The 26,227-nt window shown below is 62.0% G+C and overlaps 3 protein-coding genes across 3 annotated transcripts; all 3 read left to right on the forward strand.

Moving 5' to 3' along the window:
- Positions 1-292: 292 nt before the first annotated feature.
- On the forward strand, positions 293-2,866 carry CIRBP (cold inducible RNA binding protein; the record flags this gene model as incomplete). Its single annotated transcript, XM_084250944.1, has 6 exons — positions 293-410; positions 493-599; positions 708-846; positions 942-1,023; positions 1,109-1,179; positions 2,766-2,866. The coding sequence occupies exons 1-6, from the start codon at positions 308-310 to the stop codon at positions 2,864-2,866; spliced, it is 603 nt and encodes a 200-aa protein (XP_084107070.1). The 5' UTR covers positions 293-307.
- A 1,747-nt stretch (positions 2,867-4,613) lies between these two features.
- FAM174C (family with sequence similarity 174 member C) lies at positions 4,614-6,548 on the forward strand (the record flags this gene model as incomplete). Its single annotated transcript, XM_084248616.1, has 2 exons — positions 4,614-4,846; positions 5,982-6,548. The coding sequence occupies 2 exons, from the start codon at positions 4,614-4,616 to the stop codon at positions 6,091-6,093; spliced, it is 345 nt and encodes a 114-aa protein (XP_084104742.1). The 3' UTR covers positions 6,094-6,548.
- Positions 6,549-14,409: 7,861 nt separating this feature from the next.
- Positions 14,410-25,889, forward strand: EFNA2 (ephrin A2; the record flags this gene model as incomplete). Its single annotated transcript, XM_084249651.1, has 4 exons — positions 14,410-14,558; positions 23,280-23,593; positions 25,196-25,261; positions 25,768-25,889. The coding sequence occupies 4 exons, from the start codon at positions 14,410-14,412 to the stop codon at positions 25,887-25,889; spliced, it is 651 nt and encodes a 216-aa protein (XP_084105777.1).
- Between the last annotated feature and the right edge of the window lie 338 nt (positions 25,890-26,227).

Below are 26,227 nucleotides of genomic sequence, written 5' to 3' on the forward strand. Positions count from 1 at the left end.
CTGAGGCGCTCTGCAGGCCTCCACTGTGGTCGCTGCCCTCCCCTTGGCAGCTTCCACTGGGAGGTAAGTGAGGGGAGTCGAGGCTGGGCCGAGAAAGGGAGCAAAGGATGTAGGATAAGAGGAATGAAGGGTTTATTCCAGTAAAGTCCTCGGTGTGGGTTTTGGGTTGACTGAAGAATCGGTAATTTCCCAGTGTCTCCCTAAAGAGCTTGTGGTGTTCGTATAAAGTGAGGCATGGGGGAGGGGTGAGCATGAAGCTCCTTGAGGATCTCAGTGACGATTTCATCTGTGTTTGCCACAGGCCACCATGGCATCAGATGAAGGCAAGCTTTTCGTGGGGGGGCTGAGTTTTGACACCAATGAGCAGTCGCTGGAGCAGGTGTTCTCAAAATATGGACAGATTTCTGAAGGTGAGACTGGTGCTGGGGGTGGGGGTGGGGCAGCCCTTGGGGAGGGCTGGGTGCCAACTGCAGATCTCTCTCCTTGGCACAGTGGTGGTTGTGAAAGATAGGGAGACCCAGCGATCTCGGGGGTTTGGGTTTGTCACCTTTGAGAACATCGACGATGCCAAGGACGCCATGATGGCCATGAATGGGAAGGTGAGGGGTATTGCTCTGGGGGGCAGAGGGCTGGGTTTGCAGAGAATGAGCCCTGCCTCTCTCAGGGTGGGGAGATGGAGGCTCACCCTGCCTATCTCTGCTCTCCAGTCTGTGGATGGGCGACAGATCCGAGTTGACCAGGCAGGCAAGTCCTCCGACAACCGATCCCGCGGGTACCGAGGTGGCTCTGCCGGGGGCCGGGGCTTCTTCCGTGGAGGCAGAGGCCGGGGGCGTGGGTTCTCTAGAGGTGAGTGCTACTCACAGGGCCTTGGGCCCTCAGGGATGAGGTGGGGTCCATTACTGCTGGCAAGAGCAGGCACTTCTTCATGTTCTTTCCTGCAGGAGGAGGGGACAGAGGCTATGGGGGGAGCCGGTTTGAGTCCAGGAGTGGGGGCTATGGAGGCTCTAGAGACTACTACAGCAGGTGAGAATGGTCCTACCTGGGGTTGGAGGGAGGCGTCTGGTGTGTAGGCTTCAATGGCCTCTAGCGCCTGTGTGTCCTCCTGCAGCCGGAGTCAGGGTAGCAGCTATGGTGACAGGAGCTCGGGCGGGTCCTACAGAGACAGCTATGACAGTTACGGTAAGTTGCGCTCCGAGGGCACCATGCTGCCGTGGCCTGTGGTGGGAACTCAGTAATCTTTGGCACCCTCTGTGAGCTACGTAGGCTGGACGCTCAGACCTTGTCACTGTGCTTGCCCATAAGGAACAAGAGTACCCTTGGGTCTTGCCCGCAACCGTTTCTACCACAAAACAAAGGCAAAAACAAACTGACCAGAGAGGAAAGGGAGCGTGAGGGACAGCCAACAGGCAGCATAGGTGCATGTGCGGCCGCCCGGCCCTGCGGCCCGGGGGGGTTGGTTGCTCCGTGGCCGCAGGGCGCGCCCCCCAGGTCCGGACCCGGGAGTGGAATGCTGCATCTTGTTGCGTGCTTCAGTGCCTTTACACTGTCCCTGCTTCTTGTTCTCAGCTACACACAACGAGTAAAAATCCTTCCTGCTCAAGATCGTCCTTCCAATGGCTGTATATTTAAAGATTTTGGGAGCTTCGCTGAATCGTTAATGTGTAGTGAACACACCTCCTTGTATCCCACTTTTGTAGCCTTCTCAGTTCTGAGCTTGTCAAACACAGCCTGACTGCTTCTGACCCCAGATGGCCTCATGACCAGACTTTTCTTTTTAAAGAAGTGCCGTCCATTTTTAGGGGTTTAAAAACGTTTGAAAAGCACTTTTGACTTCACATTTTTCTTTTTACCATGAGCCGTAAATTGAAAAAAAAATTCTTTGGGGGTTGTGTGGGGTTTGGTTTTTTTGTTTTGGTTGTGTTGCCTTTTTTGTTTCTTTTTAGCGGGGTTACCTTGAAGTCAGTGCCCCAGTTCACTTCTCTTTGAGATTGAACGGACTCTCAATCTGCTCTTTGTCGGAAGCTGAGCAAGCTGTGGCTTTTTTTCCAACTCGTGTACCGTTTCTGAGTGTAGCGTGGTAGGACCTGCCCAGGGCACTGCAGGGCGGGCTGGCCTGTCTGCCCATCTGTGCTGGGGGCCCGCAGTAGACGCACAGACGTCCCGTGAGGTTCTTGAAAATGTTTATTTATATTGTCCTTTTTTACTGGAAGACATGCATACCCATTGATGTTGTATTTGAAGTGGTTAAGGAATTGTACGCAGTTTCTTTGGCTTTACGAAGCCGATTAAAAGACCGTCTGAAATGAACTTGCTCTGACAATTTCCCTTTCATTGCACAACACACCTCTGCTGTGGGTTCGCGGCTGTCAGGCCTGAGCAGAGAGGCAGTGTGAGAAGCAGGTCTGCCAGCCCTGCTTGAGCCCAAAGGAGAGATAGACGAGGAAGGCAGAATAAGCTGATGCTGGTGGGCCCTTTGACAGCGACTGCCACCGGTCCTGGTTAGGTGAGCGAGGTGGGTGACGGGAGCGGGCAGCTGACCACAGGACAGCCCTGGGAGCCCTCTGGCGGTGGCAGCCAGAGGGCTCGATGGGGCGGGCAGCCCAGCAGGGACAGTGGATGTGCGGGCACCTGACCCTGACCTGAACCCTTCACCTTAGCTTAGACTCTGGTTAGACAGACGGCAGGCAGCATCCCTGGGTGACCAGACTGATGGCTCGGTAGCTAGCTCTGCTGTTACTTTACAAGTTCTGAGCGTTCTCCGCTAGCCTATGGAAGCTGCAGCCCTCGGAGGACAGAAGTGTTGTGCGCCCAACAGAAACCTCTGAGATGCAAGCTGCTCCCTTGGCTAGCTCATATGTGGAAATAGCCCTGTAATTCGAGGTAACTCCTTTTGCTCGTGTCCGCATCCCTCCTCTTGTCAAGAGCTCATTTGAAAATGTACCCGGGGAATGTTCCTTTGACTTTTTTTGTTTTTTCCAATTTTTTTAAATCAAGCTAGAACTAAAAACGTCAGACCCTGGCCCCACGGGCAGTTGCGCCTCAAGAGTAGGTTCGGTCCATAAGCAGGATTGGAGACCACCGAACACCATGCCTTTTGGATTTTTTGTGCATCAATTGACAGTCTTTTCCAGACCTCCTTAAGTCACACTCCTACCTGGCTCTCTGATGTCTGTTGCTGCCATGAGTTTTTTTCCCAGAGCCCATGCCATCTATAAGCAGCTCCATCCCATGTGGATAGCTGGCTCTGCTTAAGGTGGGACGTGGCCTGGCCCATCTGGAAAGGCACAGGCCCACCAGGGCTCACCGCCGTGACGGGCCTTTGCCAGGATGGCCTGATAACTAGCTTGAGACCCTCCTAGGATCTGTGGATGGTTTCAGGGGAGGTGGGGAGGACAGCTTCCAGGTGCAGAGCAGCCAGGATGTTGGGTAACGCTCCTTTGCTTTGGCAGGTTGAAGGGAAGGAAGCCCAACTGGGAAGGGTGGTCCAAGAGCGGCGATGACCTGGGGTCACTGTCCCAGGAGGGACTTCACCTGGGAGCAAGAGCCAGAGGTGCAGCCACCGTTGTGGAAGTCCGTCGCCTGTGAGTGCTTTTTGGGGTGGGTGATGTGGACCCTCTGACACTGGCAGTGTCTGGCTCTTCCATGGGTTCTCCTGGTCTCCTGCCCTAACCAGGAGCCAGCGCCTCCCTACCCCCAGACCCCAACACCACCTTGTTTTTCCAGCAGATGCTTCATCTCGAAGGTTGGGGCTTTTAAGTCCCTCCAGGAGGATGGGTGGTGGCAGCAGAGGGTGAGGCGGACAGTCTTTACCGGCAACAGTGACAGGACGTGGAAGTCCAAATTGAATAAAGGACTGGTGTGTGCTCCTAGAAACCTGAGTCTGGTTTGGGGGTGCAGCTGTGGGTGGTGGGGGAATCCATGAGAGAGCGCTGCCTCAGATCTGTTCAGGGTACCAGCTGGATCCAAGTAAAACCAGCCACCCAAGTCACTGCCCCCTTCAGGCTGGGCTCTTAGGGGCATGGCCAACCTGAGCGGAGGTGGTAGACATCTCACTCACAGGAGGCCTTGCTGAGGATAGGGCAGAGTGACCAGGACCCCTTCATCTGTGCTATTCAGGCTGAGCCTGCTGCCAGATCTTGGGGGGTGCTGAGCAGAGTGTTGGGACTGAACCGGAGCCAGCAGTGTGGGGGGGCATGTGATGCCTGTACTTCTCCCAGTGGTGGGGACTGGCCAGGGGGTGGTGACAGTTGCCCCAGGCTAGCGGGCCACAGTTTCTCCAAAAAGTCTCCCAGGACAGGCAGGGCTGCAGGCACAACAGCCAGAAGCCTGGGTGGGAAGGCAGGCCCAAATTGGGCTGGCATCCACAGCAGGTTTCGAATCTGCTGTCGCCCCGGTTTCCTCAAGCGAGGACCTCACTTCTGGCTAGAGGAGGGAGGGAGCTGGCTGCGGGGCTCCGGGAGCCGCCTGAGCTGTGCGGAAACCAGCGACCAGGCTTAAGAGAGATAAAGGAGCTAGGTGGGCGCGTGCCCCGCCCCCGTGGGCTATTGGTTGGCACCGCCCAAGAGTGGCAGCCACGCCCGGGGGCGGGGCGCATCCGCCGCTTCCGCCGGGCCATGGGACCACGCATGCTGCTGCTGTCGGCGCTGCTGCTCGGGGCTGCGTCCCGGCCGAGCCTCGCGCAGGACACGCTCTCCCCGCCGTCCGCCCTCACGAACGGGAGCCGGCCGGGCGCGCCGCACAACAGCACGCGCCTGTGGCCGCCGGGCTCCCCGCTGCAGCGTTCCTTCTACGTGCTCTTGGGCTTCAGCGGCCTGGCCGTGCTCTACTTCCTCATCCGGGCGTTTAGGTGCGTCTGCCCAAGGCCCCCCTCCCCGCGCTGCCGCAGCCAATTGGCGCGTGCGCTGCCCGTCACCGGTTGGGCGACAGCCCGCCCCTGCGGGGGGCGTGGCGAGGCGGCGTCGGTCGGGTGGTCTCAAAATCACGTGACCGCGCAATTTCTTAGCCGGGGGCGCTGCCCCGGTGTTCCGAGGCGCGGCGGCTGAGGCCTGCGGGTCTGCTGGGACCGCCGGCCCTCACGCTCCTCTCACCCCGCGATGAGCCAGGAAATGGCTGGCTCTGGCGACTCGCTTGGGGGCTTGGCCGCAACTGTCAGCGAGATTGTCCCGCCGGGTTCCGCCTGGCCTGTGTGTGTGTCTGCTGCTGCCCCGCCTGGGGATGGAAGGGCCGTGCCCACCCTCCCAGGCCGGGCAGTGGCCCGGTGGGCCCAGCACCTCTTCCTTCAGTTCGTCCTCCAGCCCGGGACTGGAGCGCAGCGGGCCTTCGTTCGCGATCACGCGGGGTTTGGCCAGCGTGCTCCTTACAGTGATGGACACTGCCCACACTCCAGGCCCGGGTTGAGCCCCTGGCTTCCCTTCTCAGTCCCCTGATTGCTCCTTTGGCTTCTTGGGAGGTGACCTCTGGCACCTGTTTGTCACACAGTTGGCCTCGTCCAGGCATGGTAACATCCGCTGACACGCTGCGGGTGTGGAATGCGCCCACAGAGCTGCTCTTTCGGGGTCTTTGCGGAGAAGTCACTTCTCCACCCTAGTGCTGGCCAGAAGCCCGGGCTTCAGTGCCAAACAGCGCTACATTCCGTGATCTTTGCGAAACCCTCTTTCCCTCTCTGTACCTGGATTTCTCATCAGTGAGGTGAAATGACAGCTCTGCCCTTGTAGTCTGGGAGACTCCACTCGGGTCAACCAAGGGAGCTGTGCACTTTCTGCTGCTGACACAGGAGCAGCCAGTAGCTCTTGGGACCCTCATACGGCAAGAGAAACGGGGTTAGACCTGAGGGTTCACGGGAGGGCTTTTGGGTGTGGCAGAGGAGCCTGCTGGTGAGGCCACCAGGATTCTGGGGTGAGGGGTAGGGGGTGGAAGCAAGATGGGGCAAGGTGGGGTGGACTGGAACAGCAACCCCACCGAGCTTCTGGGCCTGCTAACAGGTTGAAGAAACCACAGAAGAGGTATGGCCTCCTGGCCAACACAGAGGATCCCATGGAAATGGACAGCGGTGAGGAGGAGACGGTGTTTGAGACTCGCAATCTGAGATGGTAGTGTAACCCTTCCTGCACTCGGGCTGGTTGGGGGTCAAGCTGAATTGGAGAGCGGGGAGACCAGACCCATCAGGTCATTGTTATGATCCACAGCATGTGCTGTGCTGCAGCAGTTGCAGGCTGTTTTGCCTCAGGTGGAGCATCCCCCTCCTGGCCTCAGTTTCCCATTTTATTTATTATTTATTTGTTTGTTTATATGTTTAAAAAGCAGGGTTATTAGAAAAAGTGCAGAAAAGTAAGACACTTGCATAGACACAAGGGGGCAGGAAGATTTGCCTCCCATTTATTTTTTTATTCAATTTAATTTTTTTTTTAGCTTTATATATTTATACAAGTACTGGGTACAGTCAGAAGTGCGGGGGGGTGAGAGGATTCACCAGAGCCAGAGCGGGGAACAGAACAGGCAGAAGGACCGAAGTTCACTGCTGAGGGGAGCAGCAGGCGCGGCAGGAGACGTCTGCGTGCCATGTGGGACCCTTGCTGGCGGCCGGGGATCGAACTGGCGCTGCAGAGGTTGCAGGCAGCTTCGCAGCCCAGCGCTCAACCGCTGCGCCACCAGGAGAGGCCCTCCCATTTATTTTTTAAAGATTTTATTATGCATACAAGAGCTGGGGTATAGGCCAGAGGTGGGGGTGGGGGAGCATGAGAGGACTTGCCAGAGACAGAGTCAAGAGCAGAACAGGTGAATCTACTGAAATATACTGCTGAGGGGAGCAGCGGGGAGACAGGAGAGGTTTGCTGCGCCATGTGGGTCAGCTCCCTGGCTGGGGATCAAACTCAGGCCGCAGTGGCTGGTGATAGCTTGATGGCGCTGAGACTTTTACTCCTATGCCACCAGGGAGGCCCAGATTCCCATTTCTTCAAGGTGGGGTGAGGCTACCGTGCATGAATCTGTGGGGTACCTCCCCTGGGCAGGACCCCAAAGGACAAGATCAATGTCAAAGATGCAGAATTAACTATAGAGTTTGGTGTGGGCGTTGGATCAGGGAAGGCCCTTCTGTGGCACCCTGAGACCAGCCCCAACCCCTTGAAGAGTATTCAGGCAAGAGGGAACAGCCAGGACAAAAACTCAGACCCTACAGGTGGGCTGAACTGAGATGAGCCAGAGGCCTGGAGCTAGTGATGGGGCCTGTTCCGTCTCAGTGCTGTGTGGCAGGAAACCAGGGCTTGGCTTTGACTTATCGAACCCCTGGAAGGAAGTGTTGGTAAGATCTGGGAGCTCCTCAATGGCTTCCTCCACTCTCCTGACTGGAAGACTCCTTTCCTAGGGAGCAAGCTGTCCTGCTGGACCTGGCAGACTAGGGGACCTGGACCCCTGTTCACCGCTAGGGGGCTACAGCAGCGCCTTTTCTGCCCAGTCTTTTTTTTTTTCAATTTTTAAAAAAAGTCTTTTTTTTTTTTTAGTTACTTACTTTTTTAAAAAAAGATTTATTGGGACTCCCTGGTGGTGCAAGGGATTAAGCACCACACTATGAAGCAATCTGCAGCCTCTGCAGCATGAGTTCAATCCCTGGCCAGCCAGAGAGCAACCCACATGGTACAGCAGACCGCTCCTGATTTGCCTGCTGCTCCCCTCAGCAGTGTATTTCGGTCAGTCTGCCTGTTCTGTTCCCCACTGTGTTTCTGGTGAATCTTCTCACACCCTGCATCTCTGGCCTGTACCTCAGCTCTTGTATGCATAAATAAATCAATTGTTAAAAAAATAAGAGTGAAATCTTAAAAAAAAAATTATTTTAGTTATTTATGCATACAAGAAGTGGGGTGTAGGCCAGAGGTGTGGGGAGTAAGAGGATTCACCAGAGACAGAGTGGGGAGCAGAACAACCTGATCTACTGAAATACTCTGCTGAGGGGAGCAGCAGGGAGACAGGAGAGGTCTACTATGCTGTGGGGGCCAGCTCCCTGGCTGGGGCTTGAACTCAGGCCACTATAGTGGTAGCACTGGTATTAAGCTCTGCACCACCAGGGAGACCCAGCCCAGCCTTTTGGGTGTTGAACAGGGAGGGCTCCTTCCTCCACACTTCTCATCCCTATCACCTTCCAGATGCTGAGATCTGGGAGGAGGTATTTGCAGCTGCCCTGGCAGAAGGACAGAAGCCAGTGCCAGTTCTCCCAGCTTTGGTGCCAGCCCTGAGAGCTCCTGTGGGACCTGCCCAACCTGCCTGAAGCCATCTCAGCCCTCACCTGGACATGACTGCCCCGGATGCTGGGTGGAAGCCGAAAGGGCCCTGATAGCTCCCACTGAAGACTCTGAGCCCCTCTGACAGAACTATGGCTTACCTTTCCTTATGAGGACACAGCAGCCTTGGGCTGAGGCCTGGTGGGTGGGCAGGCTGAGGGCCCTGTCTGAGTGGATATTCCTTCATGCCTGGAGATAATAAAGGCAGTTCCACGTAGTCCCGATCCCGGCTCACACCTGGTGGGGCAGACAGCAAAGTGGGGCTCATTTAGGGGCTCCCTTCTCCAATCTCACGGGGCTTGGCTGCTTTGGTCTCACCTCAGCTGTCCAGGTTAGATGAGGAATCTCAGATGATGGATAGATGGGGGGCCCGCATGGAGCAAGGCCTGTGGGTCATTGTCTGAATCTAGAGAGAACTTCACCCAGTAGTCCCTAATCAAGTGCTCCTTCCTTTCTGCCACCTGCAACCAGGAGCCCTCAAGGGTCATGCCCTTTTGGATCCCTGGCTCATACCACCAGCACATTTGGGGGTATTTCCAAAGGAGCCCCAAGGTTGTATTTTATAGGTACTGGAGTGTCTTTCAGCTCGGGGACCTACTGTGCCCCACCCCCAGCATCCTCTTGTGGAATCATTGATGACTTCAACCATATACTGGGTACCTGAGCCCTCATTCCAGGACCCCAAGCCCCACCCAGAGCACCTGAACCCATATCCTGAGCACTTGAGCCCCCATTCTTGGCATCTGAGTCTCATTCCAGGCCTCAGTCTCCATTTATGATGAGAGGTTTGGGGGAGTTCTTATGTGGGCCTTCTCTTCCCTTTGAGGCCCTATGTTGGGGCACATTACAGCTGTGGCCATTTACTCCCCAAGTCTGATCGTGGGAACGGGTGGAGTCTGGTCAGCTTGTGGTCTTCCTAGTCACGGGCCAGAGCCAACAAAATGTCATAAGGAGGGTCTGCCACTAGGGGGCAGCATTGCACCGCCAGTCCTGACCTGCAGGCCCAGGTGTGGCCTGACAAGCCTCCCCACCGACCCCATCATGTACTGCCGGGGACTAGGCCCAGCTGGGTGCTCTTCCCCCCTATTTCCACCTGCCTCAACACCCCCCACCTCTGATTTCCCCTTGTCTGCTATCCACTGAGAGCTGGGCAGTGCCTCGTGCCCAGTGGGACCCATCTGATCCCTGGGTGCCATCCATCCTGCAGCCCCTATGACCCTCCCTGCCCAGCCCCAGCCTGGGCCCCTGTGCCTGGGAGGGTGCAAACTAGCGGTTCCCATCATGGTCCACTGGCCACCCCTCTTCCCAGCTGGGGGTGTCTGTTCCGTCCCCGCACACACTTCCCACTTCCCCACTCCAGGGTTCAACTGCCTCCTCCAGGAAACCCTCCTTGACTGTCCCTCCCACCCCCAGCCCCTGGGACATCCAAGATGTCACACCCCTCCCTCTGACCGTTCTCTCCCGTCCGCCCCCCACTCATCTTTCTGTCTCTGCGCCTCTGTCTCCCGCTCGGAGCCCCTGCCTGTCTCCGTTGACGTCTCTCCATCTGCGCGCTCTTCCTCGCGGTCTCCCTGCTTCCGCGTGCCCCTCGCCGTCTCCATCTCTCCGAGCCTGACCCACTGGGATGCGTTTTGAACAGGCTTGCGCACACCCTCCTGCCCCCCTCCCCGCCCGTGATCGGCGCCCCTTTCCCACAGCTCCGAGCGATTTCTCCAGCTTCAAAAGGCACATTAATTACTCTAATGAGGTCAGGAGAGACCCCGCGTTCTGCCATCCGGAGCCAGGGACGCGGTGTGTCCCCCCCTCAGCCCACAGTCTCCTGCCTGCCCCCGCCAGGCGCCCCGCCCGCTTTCCGGCCCCTGTGCCTGCCAGTGAGCCTGAAGCCCCGGCATTAGTGCCGAGTAATTGGCAGCCCCCGCCAAGGTTAATGCACGATTAGCAGGAAGTTCTTGGCGGCTAAAAGCTGGGAGAGGAGCCTGTCAGTGCGAGATGAAAGGCCCGTGGCCCGGCTGGCTCCAGGGCCCACATGTGTCCATGTGTATGCTACAGCCAGCACGGGAGGGGGCTTCCAGCACCTTCTTGCGCTCGCATTTCCACAAGTAGACACAGGCACCGATGGCGGCCACGAGGACACGGAACAGACGACAGAGTCACACACAGCAGGAAGGACACAGGACATTTGTGTGCCTGCAGCAGGCCCCAAGCCCGTGACCAATGGGCTGGGCAGACCCACTACCTTTGTCCCCCCCGGTCCCTGGACCAGAGTCCAGGCTGGTGTCTTAGCTCCTGGTCAGGTCAGCCGTAGGTCCTGCCCCCAGGCTCAGTGCTCCATCTGGCGGGCGGGGACCACTCAGCTAATTGAAAGAATGGCCTGTGGGGGTGGTCAAGGGGAAACGTGTTACAGGACATCAGACTGGGGGCCCCTGACTTCAGGCTCTACTTGCCTTTGCAAGGACATGGCCCAGCACCCATCAGGGCAGCCGCCCGCACTGGGGCTGGCAGGCAGGGGACGTGGGATGCCTGTCCTGCGTGGGGTTCAGCTCCTGGAGCTCCATCTCACCCTCACTGGGAGGTCTGAGTTGCCGCTGCCTCAAGGTACCCTTGAGGGTACCTGGTCCTGGCGAGGTATGGTTGTCCAGGTGCCTACCTAGGTACGACTCAGATGTGCCCAGAGGTGGGCACCCAGTGCAGCAGCCACAAGCACTACTTACATTCACACTGAAGTAGGAGAAACTTAAAATCCTGTTCTCCAGCTGCATGTGCCACATCTCAGTGCCCGGTAACCACATGGGCAGGGGGCTCCTGTATTGGAGAGCACCAGTCTGGACCGTGCCCAGCATCGTGGGAACGCTGGACGGTAGAGGCCTAGCCCGCAGACTGGTGGGCGATTGCCATGGGAAGGTGGTATCTGTGTCCAGGCACTATGACTGGTGGGGGTGGGGTGGGGGGGCAAAGTCGGACGCAGGAGGATGAGGAGGAAGGAAATGGGTGGAAGGAGGAGGAGGAGGAGATGGGAAAGGGAGGGGAGGAGGGTGAGTGGGAGAAAGCGGGGACCGATGCCTTTCAGCCTGTCGCCAGCTGAGGGTGTTGCAGAAATCCTAGGTTTGGGGCTGAGATTCTGAGATTTCAAGGGCCTGGCTGGACCCCAGACGTGGGGGTGGGGGGAATTTTAATTTGTGAGCAAGAGAAAGGGATACATTTTTATTTTCAGTGACCTCAACTGACAGCCCCAGGGTAATTTCTCCTTGATTGCTCCCCCCCACCCCATCCTCACCTGGTGCTACACAGGCTGGTGCAGATGCCCTGTGTCTGCCCACATGGGAACCAGGGTCAGGGGAGCCCCCCATCTGCCAAGGCCTCCACCCTCCCCAATGACCCCTTCCCCTGCTCCTACCCCTGCCTAGCCCAGGGGTAGGAGCTTCTGAAAACGGCTGGAGCCAGAGCAGGCAGCAAATTTGGTCCAATTTATTCTGTAATGAGAAATTTCTCTCCACATATTTTTAGCTTCCTCCACAGCCCCGTGGCCTTTGAAGACTGAGGGGCGCCAGACGCTGATCCTGAGCCCTAGGGACTCACCCTGCAGGCCTGCAGGTGCTGGGCCAGGGTCAGTGGGTGGTGGGCCGAGTGTCCATGGCCACACCTGCTGGGCACACAGCCTGGGAGTCATGTCTGGCCCTAGCTGGGCGAGATCCTACCCGAATCTGGGACAGACTCCCATGAAAGAGCCTGCCTGGGCCTGGGACTGACAGCTAACTCTGGATAATCCCTGACCCCAACTAACCCTTGAACCCAAACCTGACCTCTGTCCCCAAAGTGAGCCTGACGTCTCTCACCCTTGACTCCAGAGCAACTTGATTCCAGAATGACCCCTGTCCCTAGCAGACCCCCTGCTGGCTGAGCCTGGCTACTGGAAGGCCACTAGCCCTGGGACGGGCTCTCCGAGTGGTCCCCACTGGGCAGGGGTCCCCAAGAGCATCTGGGCAGCTATACCCACTCCCCCAGCCCCGCCTCGCCCCAGGCCAGGCCTCCGGAGCTCCCTGCTCTCCCTCCTCAGGGCCCCTCCTCTGGGAGCAGCCAGCGGGCACAGGGAGGTTGAATGGGGGACGAGCTGCCTTTGTTCCCGTCCCTGCTCCGGCTCTGACCTTGAGAGAGAGACAAGAACAGAAGGAAAACGGAGCTTCTGCTCAAATCTGTTTGGCAGCAGCGGCGGCAGCAGCGGTGGTGGCAGCTCTCGCCTTGGTGGCCCCTGCATGCAAATGAGTCGACCCATCCCCAGGCCTTTGCTGTCCTCTCTGCCCTGTGCCATCCCGGCTCCCTCTGTGCAGGAGGGCCTGCTGGGCTTGCCGGGAAAGACCCCCACCCCATCAAGTAGGTGATGGGTTCTGTTCCCAGGGCAGAGGGCATATCCAGAGGCACCCCTGTGCCAGAAAGGATGCTGGGCTGGGCTGGCCCACTGCTGGGTTTGAGCTGCTACCTCTGAGCTGCTACCTCTCTCACCTCTCTCGGGAGGTGCTCTCTTTGGGAAGCAGAACCAGCCAGCCACCAGGGTTGAGCCAGGTCTGTCGCTGGAACCCCACCCTCCAGTGGGGTCCTGAGCATCTGTTTGAAGGCCCTGCCAAGTGATCTGTTCCCTTTCTGGATCTCTCAGGCAGAGGGCAGTTTCCTGTCCTTCTCCACCTGAGCCAGCCCTGAGACCCCTGGTCCCATCAGAGGACATGACCCAGAAGCCAGAACCCCACAGTAGCTGGGAAGAATTCCCCAGACTGGCAACTTCATCCTGGGGCTGAGGAGGCACAGGGTGTGACAGGACTTGAAAGGTGAACAGAATTTTCCTAAGAGAAAAGGAGTTTCCAGGCAGGGCACAGCCTAGGCAGGGGCTGGGAGGTGTAGTGGGCAGGGGAGCCCGGGAGGGACCACGCTCAGGGGGCTTGAGCCAGGGGCCCACAACACGTGGCAGGGTGCGCGGCTACAGTGCGTCCCTCTGCCACCCCTACCTTGCGGAGACTGGGGTTACTTTGCCCGTCTCTGGACAGTTCCCACCGGGAATTCTGCTCATCCCTTGAACACGGGGCCTTCCAGTCCCAGAGATCCTGGCCCCCAGGCGCTAGCCCAGGCCTAGGTGAGGAGACAAGCCCAGGGAGGTGGGGCCTGGCCGGCGCCACTAGAGCGTCCCACCAGCACTTGGTGGTGGCTTCGCTCTAGGAGCCCGGCGTGCAGTGGCCTGAATAAGGCCGGAGAGGGGCGCCCCGGTTCCCGGCCCGCAGTCAGCCTCCAGGGGGGGTGGCCCTGAGCTCCCGAGGCAGGTCCAGCACCGCGGGCCTGCGCTTCCCATCCTGCACCCCGCTGGACTCCGCCCGCAGTGCGCGGGTTTGCCGGGTCCCCGGGTCGCACTCTGGGTGCCGTGGGCCCCATCCTGAGCCGCTGGGGCGCCTACTGCTTGCCCCGCACCCCGCGGGGGGCGGAAGAGGCTCCTGTCCCTTTTCCCAGGGGAGGAAACGGGCCGCGGGCCGCGACGGCTGGGGCTGCGCAGGGGCCGGCGCGTGGCCCCGGGTCAGTCCGAGGCGGGTCCGGCACCAGGCCCGGGGGGGGGGCGCGCGGGGCCGGCCCGGCGGGTGCCTCCCGGTCTGGGTTTGGGCAGCGCTGCCCGCCGGCCGGCCCGGCCCGCTGAGGACGGGAGGTGACGGCGGGGGCGCGGGCAGCCGGGGGCGCAGGGCCGGGCCGGGGGGGGCGGCCGCGGGGTCCGGCGCGCGGGGGGCCCGGCCGGGGCCGGCGGTGGGCGCGGCCGAGCAGCCCCGCGCCGGCGCCCGCGCGGCCGGGACGCGGCGGGAGGGGGCGCCCTCGGCCCTCCTGGCGCTCGCGCGGGACAAAGGCCGGCCCCGGCCCCTCCCGGCGGGCGCGGCGGCGGCGGCCCGCGTCCCAGAGTCCGCGCCGCGCGGCCGAAGCCGGGGCGACCCCGCGCCCCGCCCCGCCCCCCGCTCCCCGGCGCCCGAGGCCGCGCGCTGAGGCGGGGGCGGCGGGATCTCCAAGCGCGCCGCGCCCTCCGCGCCCGCCCGCCCGCCCGCCCGCCCGCCCGCCGGCGGCAGGAGGCGGAGACGGCGGCAGGCGGCGGCCAGGCGAGCGCGGCGGCCGGACCGGGGCCATGGCGCCCGCGCAGCGCCCGCTGCTGCCGCTGCTGCTGCTGCTGCTGCCCCTGCCGCTGCCGCCGCCGCCGCCCCTCGCGCGCGCCGAGGACCCCGCGCGCGCCGGCGCCGACCGCTACGCCGTCTACTGGAACCGCAGCAACCCCAGGTGAGCCGGCCGGGCGGCGCCGGGGCGCCCCGGGACCGCGGCCCCCCGCCGGCCCCTCCGCGGCGCGCCCCGCGCCCCCTCCGAGCGGAGCGCCCGGCGCCGCGCAGCCCCCGGGGAGCCTCACCCCCCGGAGTTTGGGGGACTTGTGCTCGTCGGGCGTCCTGCCCCCGGGCGCCCCGCCGCCGGGCAGACTTGGGGGACGTGCGCCCTGGGTGCCCCGGAGCGGCCGCGTCCCCCGGAGTTTGGAGAACCCCTCTAGCACCCGCAGACGCCGCGCAGCCCCGAGCCGGGGACTTGGGGAACCCCCACCCTCAGGCCTCTCCCGGGACCCTAGCCGGCGTCAGAGTTGTCGGGATCCTCTGGGACCTCATCGCTGAGGCGTGTCCGGGGCGGGGACCGTGGCCCCTGCTGTGAGGGGCCCACGGATGCTGCTGCCAGCGGGTCCCCAGATGAACTTGAGCAAGTTGGGAGATCCCTGCCGCCAGCTCCGCCGCAGAGGGCTCCCGGGCTGGGCTTTGTGGGGACGCGGGGAGACTGAGGCACTGAAGGGCTGGCGGTCAGTCTATGAGGTTTTTCCCGGGCAAAGTCCTCTCCTGTCCCCTTGGCGCGGATGGGGAAACTGAGGCACAGAAGGGGTGAGTGACGGGTTCAAGGTCACAGGAGAGGAGCAGAGCTGGGGTCGGGACCCCGGTGGCCCCACGCCCAGCCTGCCATGCCTGCAGAGGTGCCCCACCCGCCTGCTCGCACAGCCTCCTCAGCGCCAGCCGCGGAGACAGCCGGAGAGCAGTAGAAGCCCCTGGTAGTGGGAGCAAGAAAAGTTTGCTAGTGACTGACCACTCGTGGACACCAGTAGGAGCCTCTGGGCCATGCCGGGGTCTCAAAGGCCGACGTGGACGGGGGGTCAGGTAGGAGACAGGGCTGCAGGTTCCTGCGGCTCTGAGGTCAGCCCAACATTCGGGGTCACAATCTCCCTGAGGCTGGCTAGGCTGCCCATGGGGCAACCAAGGTGGCCGGCCTCCCCACTCCCTGCCCTTCTGCCACGGTCACTCTGGTTTTAAAAGCCAGTTGAGTCATCCTCGGGGGCCCGCCATCCCCTGCTGTCCCCCCGCTGTCCCCTGCCGTCTTCCAGCCATGTGTGGCCGGAAAGTTGCATAAAGAGCCGCCTTTGAGGCAGGCTCTGGGACAAGGGCAGCCAGTGTCCTGCCGTGGGGGCAGGGAGCGTGTCCAGACCCTCCCTCAATTGCTTGGCTGTGGGGTCGGGGGCTAAGGGCAGGGATCGGAGCTGCAGAGGGGCTGCGGGGCCACCTTTGCGCCAGGCCACCTTGGAGCCGGTCCCCCAGCCGCCTGCCCCACTGGCCACATGTGGGTTTGATTAAGTCTCTTCCCTGCAGCCGGCTGGGGAGCCCAGCGGACAGTGCTTTCCCGGACCAAGTTTTTGGTTTCAGCTCCGGAATCTCTGTCCCCGGTATGGCCCGTCCTTTGTTCTAGCAAATGCCAAAACCACAAGGAGCCTCAAACAGGTAGAGGAGGATCTTTCGGGCACCACCAGCCGGGGGGCCACAGCGCCGAGGGCAGGGTCCTGACCGTGAGGAGGCGGCTCCTGGCTTGGGCAGCTACTTGGCCACCTCCTGTTGCTCACCGGACAGCCCTGTTCTGACCGGCTGCTCGAGGGCCGGCTTCGCTGTCTGGCGCAGAGCTAGTCACCAGCCTTCCTCACGCTCCTCTCCCTTCCTCGTGCGTGGGGTCACAGGTGAGAGGCGGTCTCCGTGACGTCTGAGATGGGCCTGGGGTCAGGGTGGCAGCTAGCCCGGGCCGCCCAGGTTGGGGCTGCGTCCTCACTGAGGTTGAAGGGCTCTGCTGAAGGGCCATCAAGGCCTGGGGCCCCTCGGGGTGTTTGGCGTCCAGGGGTTGCTGGGCCAGACCCTGTGCCCGGTGACTGGGCGTGTCCGGCACGGGAGCAGGGGTGACAGGTCAGGAGTCCAGAGGCACCAAGAACAGAGATCTCCCAAGGGTGCCCAGGGCCAGCGACAGGAGCCTGGAGAGAGGCACCAGCTAGCAGCCCGGCGAGCAGGGATGAGAGACAGCCTGCTGGGGAGGGCACGGGAGTGGGGGAAACAGACTAGCGCAGTAGCACACGCAGACACGGGGGTCTCAGGGACAGGGTCCATGCTTGAGAGGGGCGCCCCAGCGGTGCCACGGGGATAGGCTGGCCGCAGAGGAGCCAAGGGCGGACCTGCTCCAGCGGGCACAGGCCGGGCTGCAGCGGGCCTGCCTCCCCTCGCCTGGCTCGGCCTGGTACCTGCTCCGAGGTAATAAGCAAGTGGCTGTGCCTCCCCAGCAGCCCTCTCCTGCTGTACCGTGCATTTACTGTGCACATGGCCAGCGACTGGGGCCTAGGGAGCCCCTCACCCACCTCCCCGGCCTTTGTAGGGTGGGGCTGGCATCAACCCCAGCACCTGCAGTTGCTGGCTGTCCTGCTGGCCCGTTGGGCCGGGGAGCCCTGGGCTGGCTGCTGGGCATCTCTGGGCCCGCCTCCAGCGAGGCTGGGCTGGGCTGGGCTGCCACACCCGGTCTTGCCCGTGGGCCAGGTGTGGGGTGTACATGCACTGGCAGGGGCTGGCGTGAGCCTCAGCCTGGCGGGACCGCAGGGTGTGTGTGCTCGCGTCGCAGTGTGGCCGCATGATCATCTGTGTGACTTGTGAGCGCCCTGGGAGGGACGAGCTCGTGTGTGGGGTACACATGTGTGTCCGCGTGTCAGGGGGACGCCTGTGCTTGCGTGTGCACGGTGGCCCTGGCCGCAGGGCTTGGACGTGTCTGAGTGACCTGCCGGGCGTGCACTCATGTGGAGCACGTATGTTAGCGTTTGCGGAGCGGGTCTGTGTGCGGAGTGTGTGTGATGTCTAGTGCAAATCTGCGTGTGCAGATCTGTGCTTGGTGAGGATGTGTCTGTGTGTGGAGGGCGCGCGTGTAGCTGTGTGTGCAGCTCTGACTGTCCTGGGTGTCTCGTGTGGGGACAGCGCGTCCACCGCCCGGCTGTGCTCCCTGCCTGCCCTGGCGGCTCTTCCGCCCCTTTCTCGAGCCAGGTGGGTGCCGGCTGGAGGGACACGTCCAGGTCCCGCGGGCCCGGTGCTGCCTGTGGTGCAGGGCCCCTGCCCAGCTGGAGTCCCCCACTCCGTTGGGCGCCTGGAACCCGAGTGAACCCGGCGGTGCTCGCTCAGGCGGAGGCTCTGGGGGGAGGGCCAGGCACGTCGGCCCTCCTCAGCCCCTGGCAGGCAGGATCACCCCAGGTTCAGGCAGCGGCCTGCTGTCCCCGCGAAGTTGCAGGCAGGAAAATGGCAACTCGGGAAGTCTCTCCCTGCGGCGGACGTGCCAGGGCATCCCGGGCCTCGGGATTCCACCCTCTCACTCCAGCTTCTCGGGGGAGCCAGCTTGGAAGGAGTGAGGCTGGTTTTTGCCTCATGAGGGTTTTTGTTTTGTTTGAAAGGAGCTAGCCTGCCGGCTTACGGGGGCTGGGAGGGCGAGGCCCGTGAGTCTGGGGGATGTGGGGCCAGAGGATGCAATCGGGGGCTCTGCAGGGAACCTGGGCTCCGGCTTGGGAGTCTGGGAGCTTGGGCATGACCTCCGGCAGGTGCTTGACGGGTTGGAGCCCCCACGTCTGTGATGTGGGGGGCTCGTGAGTCATGCCACTCAGCTGACTGTACCCCGCTGGTATGAACGGGCAAGGCAGGGGCATGGTTCCGGGGGCTCAGGGATCTTGACAGAGAGGGAACCCGAGACAGCACCTGTTAGCGAGGGGAGAGGCTTCCAGCAGTGGGTGTGCCCCAGCCTGGGCCTGGGCCCCGAACCTGCAGGGGCAGTGCCATTCCAGCCTGACACAAGGGCGGAGACTGGCAGGCCGGGGAGCTGAGCCGTCTGAGTTCTGAGATGCCCCTGCCCTCTGCCCAGGTCTGATGCCAGTGTCCGCAGGTGCCCTGGAGTCCAAGGGGTGAGGAGTCCTTCCTGTCGCCCACCTCGGTCCCTCCCCGCCCTCGCGCCACGGGCGGCCTGGGCAGCGGCGGGCAGTGGGGAGGCGGGCTCGTGGAGGGAGGGGGCCGGAGCGGGGCCCGCCCCAGCGCCTGCCCAGCCCGGCCCTCCGGGGACTCCTTCGGTGGCCCCCGGGTCACAGGTGGAGGTCAGCGACGCCACTGTTCTCGGGGCAGCAGGTACGTTAATAGCGGTCTGGGGGGCAGTGCTTTTGTGGGGCGATGATTTCCTGAGCGAGGTCCGTGTGGGGGTGCAGAGACAGGGTTTGGCTGTGTCCCGCACAGGGGGAGTCCGTGTTGCAGGAAGGGGCTGGGGCAGCTCTGTGCATCTCTGCGGCATCGCCCCCACCCAGCACAGCTGAGAGCTGGGCGCGGAGGCGCGGGGGGCCGAGGCCTTTCATTTTCAGGGCCCCGGGACCGGGCCCTGCAGCCGCCAGCCCTGGCAGGGCCTGCCCCGGGCCTGCTCTCGCTCCTGGTCGGCGTGGCAGCCTGGCCTCTGGGCCCAGGTCTCCCTGGCAGCCCCGAGACCCCGGCTCCTCCACCCGGGCCCCTTGTTCCCTGGCCCCCGCAGGGCGTGCACCCTTCCATCCCCGCCCCATCAACCCCGTGTTCTGCCTCGTGTCACAGACCGCGAGAAGGTGACTCATTCGCAGCCACCAGCAAGACGGGCCCAGTCGGGGTACCCCGCCGTGTGTCTGGGACTGGCTGGCGAGCTTCAGGGACACCTACACGCGTTACGGGGTGCGGGAGGAGGACGGGGGGGCCAAGCGGCTGCTCCTTCTTGACTGCTCCGGCCTCCGGTTTCCTGAGATCAGGGCCCAGGGGATGGGTTGACCCTTCCCCCTGCACCCCAGGCTTTTGAGCCTAGCCTGGCCATTTTCGCCCTCTCTCTGCTACTCCGCATCCTGCCTCATTTTACCCCCTGCATCCACAGGCACATGTTTCTTTCTCCGGCCGACCCTGCACTGCCCTGGGGCCTGACTGCCTCTGAGGTCCCGCTTAGCCCTTTGATGGGCAGGAGGGAAGGCGGCCAGACTGTGCCGGGGGTCTCCTGGCCCCTTGGAAAGCTGGGGGCGGGCTCTGCGGTCTTATGGGGGGGCAGCCGGGATGGCCTGCTCTGCCCCAGCCTAGGCCTGGAGTCACTGCTGCCCCCTCAGGAGCTGACCTGGGCATTCCCTTTGCCAGCTCTTCTTGAGCATCTGTGGCTCCTTTCCCGGAAACTGTGAATGAGCCTACACCAGGGAGACAGGAGGGAGGAAGGGATTGAGAGGGGCACGTCCTCTCGGGGGCAGGATGGATTCTCGGGGCCTGGCTCTCCTGTGCCTCAGTTTCCAGGGTGGGAAGGTGGCATAGCCCACCCCCACTCCATTTTGGTGAGACTCCTAATTAGTTGCTTTGCTATTAGCATCTAATGACTTGACAATCGCCTGATTGGAGTTAATTAGCTTCGGGCTGGGTGGTTGCCTGGAGGGGGTGGCAGGCGGGTGTGCTGGCTGGCTGGGGAGGGTCCACCTGAGTCTGGAAGGGCCGCCTGGAGGAACGGACCTTGGCAGGCAACCGGCAGGGTGAGCCAGCTTGGAAGCAAAGGTGTGGTGGGCTAGGGGTGGGGAGGTATGCAAACCCCACAAGCCCTCCGTCTGGGAACCATCCCAAGTCAGTCATTAACCCCTTAGTGAGAATTTCTATCTCTATCTGCGGCTCCCACAGAGCGTTTGCATATCAGGTTTTGGAGGAAACGAGGGCTTTGTCTTGCTCTCACCAGCCTCAGTTTTGGGGTTGGGGCCTCCTCCCCCACACAGGCGCCACCCTGTGCAGGGGCTAGGCACCCGCCCATAGCTTGCCCGCCAACTTGGAACCGGGAATGCCAACGCAGCAAGGCTGTCGCTATTTTAGAGCCGGAAAGGGAAAAAAAGGCCTGCTTAGGCAGCCAGAGTTTGGGTGAGCGGGTGCCTCTCCTGGGACCTGTCTGCCTGGGGTCCTCACCAACTCCTACCATCTGGGGTCCGCTTTCTGCTCCCCATAACTCTAGCACCCCAAAGACCTTGAATCCTCGACCTTTGTTCTATCAAAAAACACGTGTTGAGCGCCACTGTGCCGGTCGTGTTGAGGGCCAGTGCTGGTCAGTGGCTGGGAGGGGGTGGAAGCTGACCGACCCCTCCCCTCGGAGAACTATGAAGAGGTCTAAGTATGGTGATGGCAGAACAGCATGCGTGCGAGGTGGCAGAGGTGGGTGAGGCATTCCAGAGTAGGTGCAAAGGCCCTGGGGTGGGAACAGGAATAGCCAGGGGGCTGGTGTGGCTGGAGGGACATGGGGGGCGGGTGGCAGGAGGGGGCTGAGGCTGGGGCTGGCGGGCCTAGAAGGGCGGGGTTAGTGTCTGAGTGAGGGGAGCTCATGAGCGGCTTTGTGCCAGCAGATCACAGGGATTGATTTTCATTCAGAAAAGTAAACCCTGTATTTTCGGAGGTCAGGAGCCCCGCCAGCCCTCCGGCTGTGGCCTCGTGGGGCCCAAGCGTCCAGCCTCCGAGCCAGCAGCCTTGGTTTCTGACATTTTATGTAGGACAGTGCTGGCTTCCAGCACAGGGGGGAGGGTAGGCATAATGGGGTATATGCATACTGGTGGGGGAGAGGGGAAAAGGGGATCCTGTGGCCCCATCTTTTGGGGTCCTGAGAAAGCTCCTGCCGAGAGCCAAGCTCTCTTCCAGGCCGAGTGTGCAACCCTAGGCACAACGCCAGGGACAGGAGAGGAGGCTGAGGCCCAGAGGGGCGCAGGGAACCAGAATGGTGGCCCCTCCCCGCCTGTGATTCCCCTGTCACAGCCCCCCCATCTCACTGCCTAGGTCTCCACTTGGGTGCTGGGCCTGGGCTGCCTTGGATCACTCATCAGTGGGGTTTTCAGTGGGGCGGGGAAGGAGTGACAATGACTTGAAAAAACCTGCAGCAGCTTCTGTATGGATGGCTCCTAAGGGGCCAGAGGATGTGGCCAGCCGATGAGACACCTGTGCCCTGCTGGCCGGGGGCAGCGGGAGGGATGGGTAGGGACCCAGTCTGACCCAGGTCTGTGCAGCGCCTGCTAGTGTGCGTGCTTGGTGCCCGCTGCTTGGGGCTGGAGATGGGGTCTGAGTAAAGAATAAACACCCAGCTGGGCCCAAACCCAATTCTGAACCCCAAGCTACATGTTTTTCTAGCCCCCGACTGACCCCCACTTCCTGAGTCTCCCTGCCAGACAAAGCCCCTCCCACCTCTGTGCCAAGCTCACTAGGAGTGATAATAGCGGTGGGATCAGCCCCCCTTTCCTGGGCACACCCAACCTGAAATTCTTCCAGCCTCACCCTCAGCCAGACTTGCAAAATGGCGCTGGAGCTCTGGCGGTGGATGGGCGAATTTAGGCACCTCCGGGACCCCCTGTGCAGACTCAGCGGCGGTGGGGGAGGCCAGCCTGTGCCACCTGATGACCCAGCTGCCGGCTCAGGTGCCCGTGTGCTAGTAGCACGCCCAGCATGGGGACCTCCCGCAGCTCAGCCACTGGCACCGTGGGCACAGTCTGAATCCAAGTATCCTGCCTGGACGCTTGCTGGGCCTCAGTTTCCCTCTTGCCTGTGCAGAGATGAAGGAGGCTGGGGGAGCCTGCCCCCAACCCTGGGCTGCTCTGGCCTTTTATATGCTAATAAGTCCCACTCGGGAGGCCCCCTTAGTCCCCCCTCGGTCCAGGCCGCCTTTACATGACAGGGGCCCAGGAGACCACGTCTGGGAGATCTAAGGGCTCCTGGCACTCTGTAGCCTGAGGCGCTGATGGAAGGGGAGCTGCCAGTCCCTCGCTCAGCTGACCTCTATTCTCACAAAGGAGGCTGGGCCAGGGGCCCTACTGGGAGGAGGGGGGGCGGGACCTGAGGGCAAAGGCCGGAGGCAGGGCTGGGGGAGGAGCTGTCAGGAAAGTGGAGCCTGGTGGGGGTGACCTGGAGGTTGGGGGCCAGTTGTGAGATTCCAGAGACAGGGTGAGTTCACATAAAATGGAAGGAGGGAGGCTGGGGGTCGAACTCAGGGCACCTGGAGTTGGGAGGGCCTGAGGCAGCTTCACTGCAGGCCCCTCCGCATTGAAGGGAAGCAGGTTAGGAGTCTGGGCAGTTTGCCCCAAAGTGGGTAAAACACCCAGCTTTTCCCTTCAACAGCGGCCGCCCCCCCCTTTTTTGGTAGTGAAGGTGCAGAAAGCAAGCTAAGGAGGCTGTATCTGCTGGGCAGGATGGGGGACTGCTTGGAGGAGGGGGCGTGGAAGTCGAACAGTAATGCTTGTGGGGAGGCGGGCCCTGGGGGCAGGGAACAGATTTGTAGGACCCAGAGGGGCCCAGACGTCCGGGCTGTTGCGGGGGCTGGGGGGCTGGGGGGCCGGTGGGGGATGTTTTGAGACACCTGGCGCCATTTATTTGCCAGTTAGCCAGAGTGCCCCGCGCCCCTGCCCTCACCCCGAGCGCTGTCAGGTGCGCTGGGGACCGAGGACGATGCCCCGCGGCGGCGGGTGGGGCGAGCCTGCCGCCGGCCGAGGGCTCAGCCCCCGGAGGGAGCCTCCCCGAGAGGTGCCCGGCCCCCCGCCGCCCCCGGGAAGCGGCCCCCCGCCCCGCCCCCGCCCCTCTGCCCGGCCCGGTCCCCTTCCCGGCGCGGCTGACCGACCCCCCCTTGTCCCCGCCCCCCGCTGGGCGCCCCCAGGTTCCACGCGGGCGCGGCGGCCGACGGCGGCGGCTACACGGTGGAGGTGAGCATCAACGACTACCTGGACATCTACTGCCCGCACTACGGCGCGCCGCTGCCGCCGGCCGAGCTCATGGAGCACTACGTGCTGTACATGGTCAACGGCGAGGGCCACGCCTCCTGCGACCACCGGCAGCGCGGCTTCAAGCGCTGGGAGTGCAACCGGCCCGCGGCGCCCGGGGGGCCGCTCAAGTTCTCCGAGAAGTTCCAGCTCTTCACGCCCTTCTCGCTCGGCTTCGAGTTCCGCCCGGGCCACGAGTACTACTACATCTGTGAGCGCCGCGGGGGGGGGGGCGGGCGCCCAGCACCTGGCGGCCCCTTCGGCACCCCCCTTTGCACATGGGGCACCAGGCTCGGAGCGAGTCTGGGACCCTCCAAGCCGCTGCCAATTCAAGATCTCAGGCTCGCGGCCAGCCAGGGCCTCTGGGGGGGCCGGCCACGCGGAGAGGGCCCCGCCTCTGCAGTGACTGCCCAGCGGAGGTTCCAGGCGGCCCGCGGTGGGAGGCGAGGGGATCGAGGGGCTAGGGCCTGGCCTGGCCGTGGGGGAGGGGCTGGGGAATGGGGTGCGGGGTCTCCCTGGGCCCTCCCCCAGCACCTGCCCACTCAGGGCCCAGGTGGAGTCAGTGGAGGTGTCTCCGCAGGGCGTGCGCCCCAGGCAGCCTTGGGAGCTGGGGAACAGCGTCCCACGGCGGGCCTGACCCTGGCACCCCGGCTGCTGCGCATGTTCCCTCCCTACGAAGTGCAAATGGTGGGGCCCGGGAGGTGGGGAAAAGCCGGGAGGTGGGGAAAAGCCGAGTTGGGCCCGGTTGGCAGCCCCTTGTTCCGTGCGAACCTGAGCCGGGAATGTGGGAGTCTGGGTGTCACCCCGCAGCCGTGCAGGTGTTGCAGTCCCACCTTGGCCTCAGACTCCGCCTTTACCAGGGGATTGTGGGATCCCCATCTCGCAGCATCTTGGGACTGATGGGGAGCTCATTGGGTGGTAGGGACGCTGCACCCCCCCCTTGTGGGGAGGGGCCCCCAGCCTCCTGCTGTGTCAAATTAAACTCCACAAGGCCCGATTTCCTCCTTTCTCTGCTATATTTGGATTTTTTCCTTTTAATTCGGGGAAGAAGGGAGTGGGGGAGGAGGGAAGAAGGTGTTTAAATTAAGTCCTTGTAATATAAGAAAAATTACATTTTTCTTTCCAAGACGGGAGTTTCATAAAGATAATTATTGTAATTATTCGGCCTATCTCTGTGTCGAATATTATTTTTATTACGTGCTTTTTATCTTCATCTCCCAGCGTGAGGGGTGGGGGGGTGGGCGGGGGGCGGCCGGGCGGAGGTGGCGGCCGGGAGAGGACAGGCCCAGGGGACAGTCACTTCCAGGGTGTGCTGGGTCGCTGGATGCCCACGGCCCATGTTCTGGTGATCAGCTGAAAACAAATGGATTTTTGCTCATGAAGTTTGAGCCTTGCCTGTGCTGCCCTGAGGTGAGATGGGTCCGGACACAACCAACCCCGCCTCTGGGGAACTGGGGTGTAGGCCAGAGGTGCAGGGGGTGAGAGGATTCACCAGAGACAGAGTGGGGAGCAGAACAGGTGAATCTATTGAAATGCACTGCTGAGGGGAGCAGCGGGGAGACAGGAGAGGTCTGCTGCGCCCTGCGAGTCACCTCCCTGGACAGGGATCCAACTCCTGCTGCAGTGGCTTTGGATCGCTTGATAGCGCTGCAACTTGTGCCCTTGCGCCACCAGGCAGGGCCTGATTATGAGTTTTATGGGTGCATCCTTCCCGCCTGGGTCAGGGCTGGGTCACCAACCATGTGGTATAGCTCCGTTATGTCTCTGACACTGAGAACCCTCTGCCCTGCTAACCCCAACGCTTCTCTTCCAGCTGCTACACCACCCAATGCTGTGGACCGACCCTGCCTGCGGCTGAAAGTTTATGTGCGACCAACCAGTAAGTGCTGGGGGTTGATCAGGATGCAGGCATCAACCTCTGTGTCCTCCACCCATAAACCCCATTAGGTGGTCAGCAGGGTTAGCTGCTGGGGGGGGGGGTGTCCCACAACCTCAGTGATGCTGGGGCATTTCTCATCCCTGAGCCTCAGTTTTTCCATCTGCAAATAGGACATATCAGACCTTCCAGAATGAGGGTTGAAGTCCATGGCCATCCCCCAGGCTGAGTCGCCAGCCTCCCCTTCACCCAAAGGGTAGTGTCAGGGGAGTTTCCTGAGATGGACACAGGCCTCTTGCTTGGAGCTATTGGAATGAGAGTCAGGCACAGGGAGAGGACCTCTGCAGCTGCCGACTTAACCCGGATGCCACGCACGCGGTTTCCGGGCGCTGCCCTCTGCCTTGCTCTGCACGGGGGGCACAGGAAGCCGGGCAGGTGTTAGCCAGTTAGGAAAGGGGGGGCGAAGAGGCGTGGGTGCCTGCTGACCGTCTTGTCTTGTGTTCCTCCAGACGAGACCCTGTATGAAGCCCCCGAGCCCATCTTCACCAGCAATAACTCGTGCAGCAGCCTGGGCAGCTGCCCACTCTTTCTGAGCACTGTCCCGGTGCTGTGGACCCTCTTGGGCTCCTAGTGCTAGCCCCGCTGGATGCTGGCCCTGCTGGACAGCCCGCCTCCGAGACCAAATAGAGACGCCGCTTCTCCCACTGGTGCTGCCCCTGCCAGGCAGGGGGCTTCTACCCACCCGCCCCAGGACCAGCCTCTGGCGTGGGGGGCAGCCAAGGCCCCCCCACCGATGCCCGAGGGGTGGGTGTCGGCTCAGCCCTTGGCCAAGGCATCTTGTCGGGACATGGAGAACCTGAGAACCTCTTGGGGATGTGTGTGTGTGAGAGAGAGTGTGTGTATGTGTGTGTGTGTGTGTTTAGTGTATTTTTCATGGTTGGATCAGAAAGACTTGAATTTTAAATTTAA

This window comes from Talpa europaea, assembly GCF_964194135.1.
Source record: "Talpa europaea genome assembly, chromosome: 12".
NCBI lineage: Eukaryota > Metazoa > Chordata > Mammalia > Eulipotyphla > Talpidae > Talpa > Talpa europaea.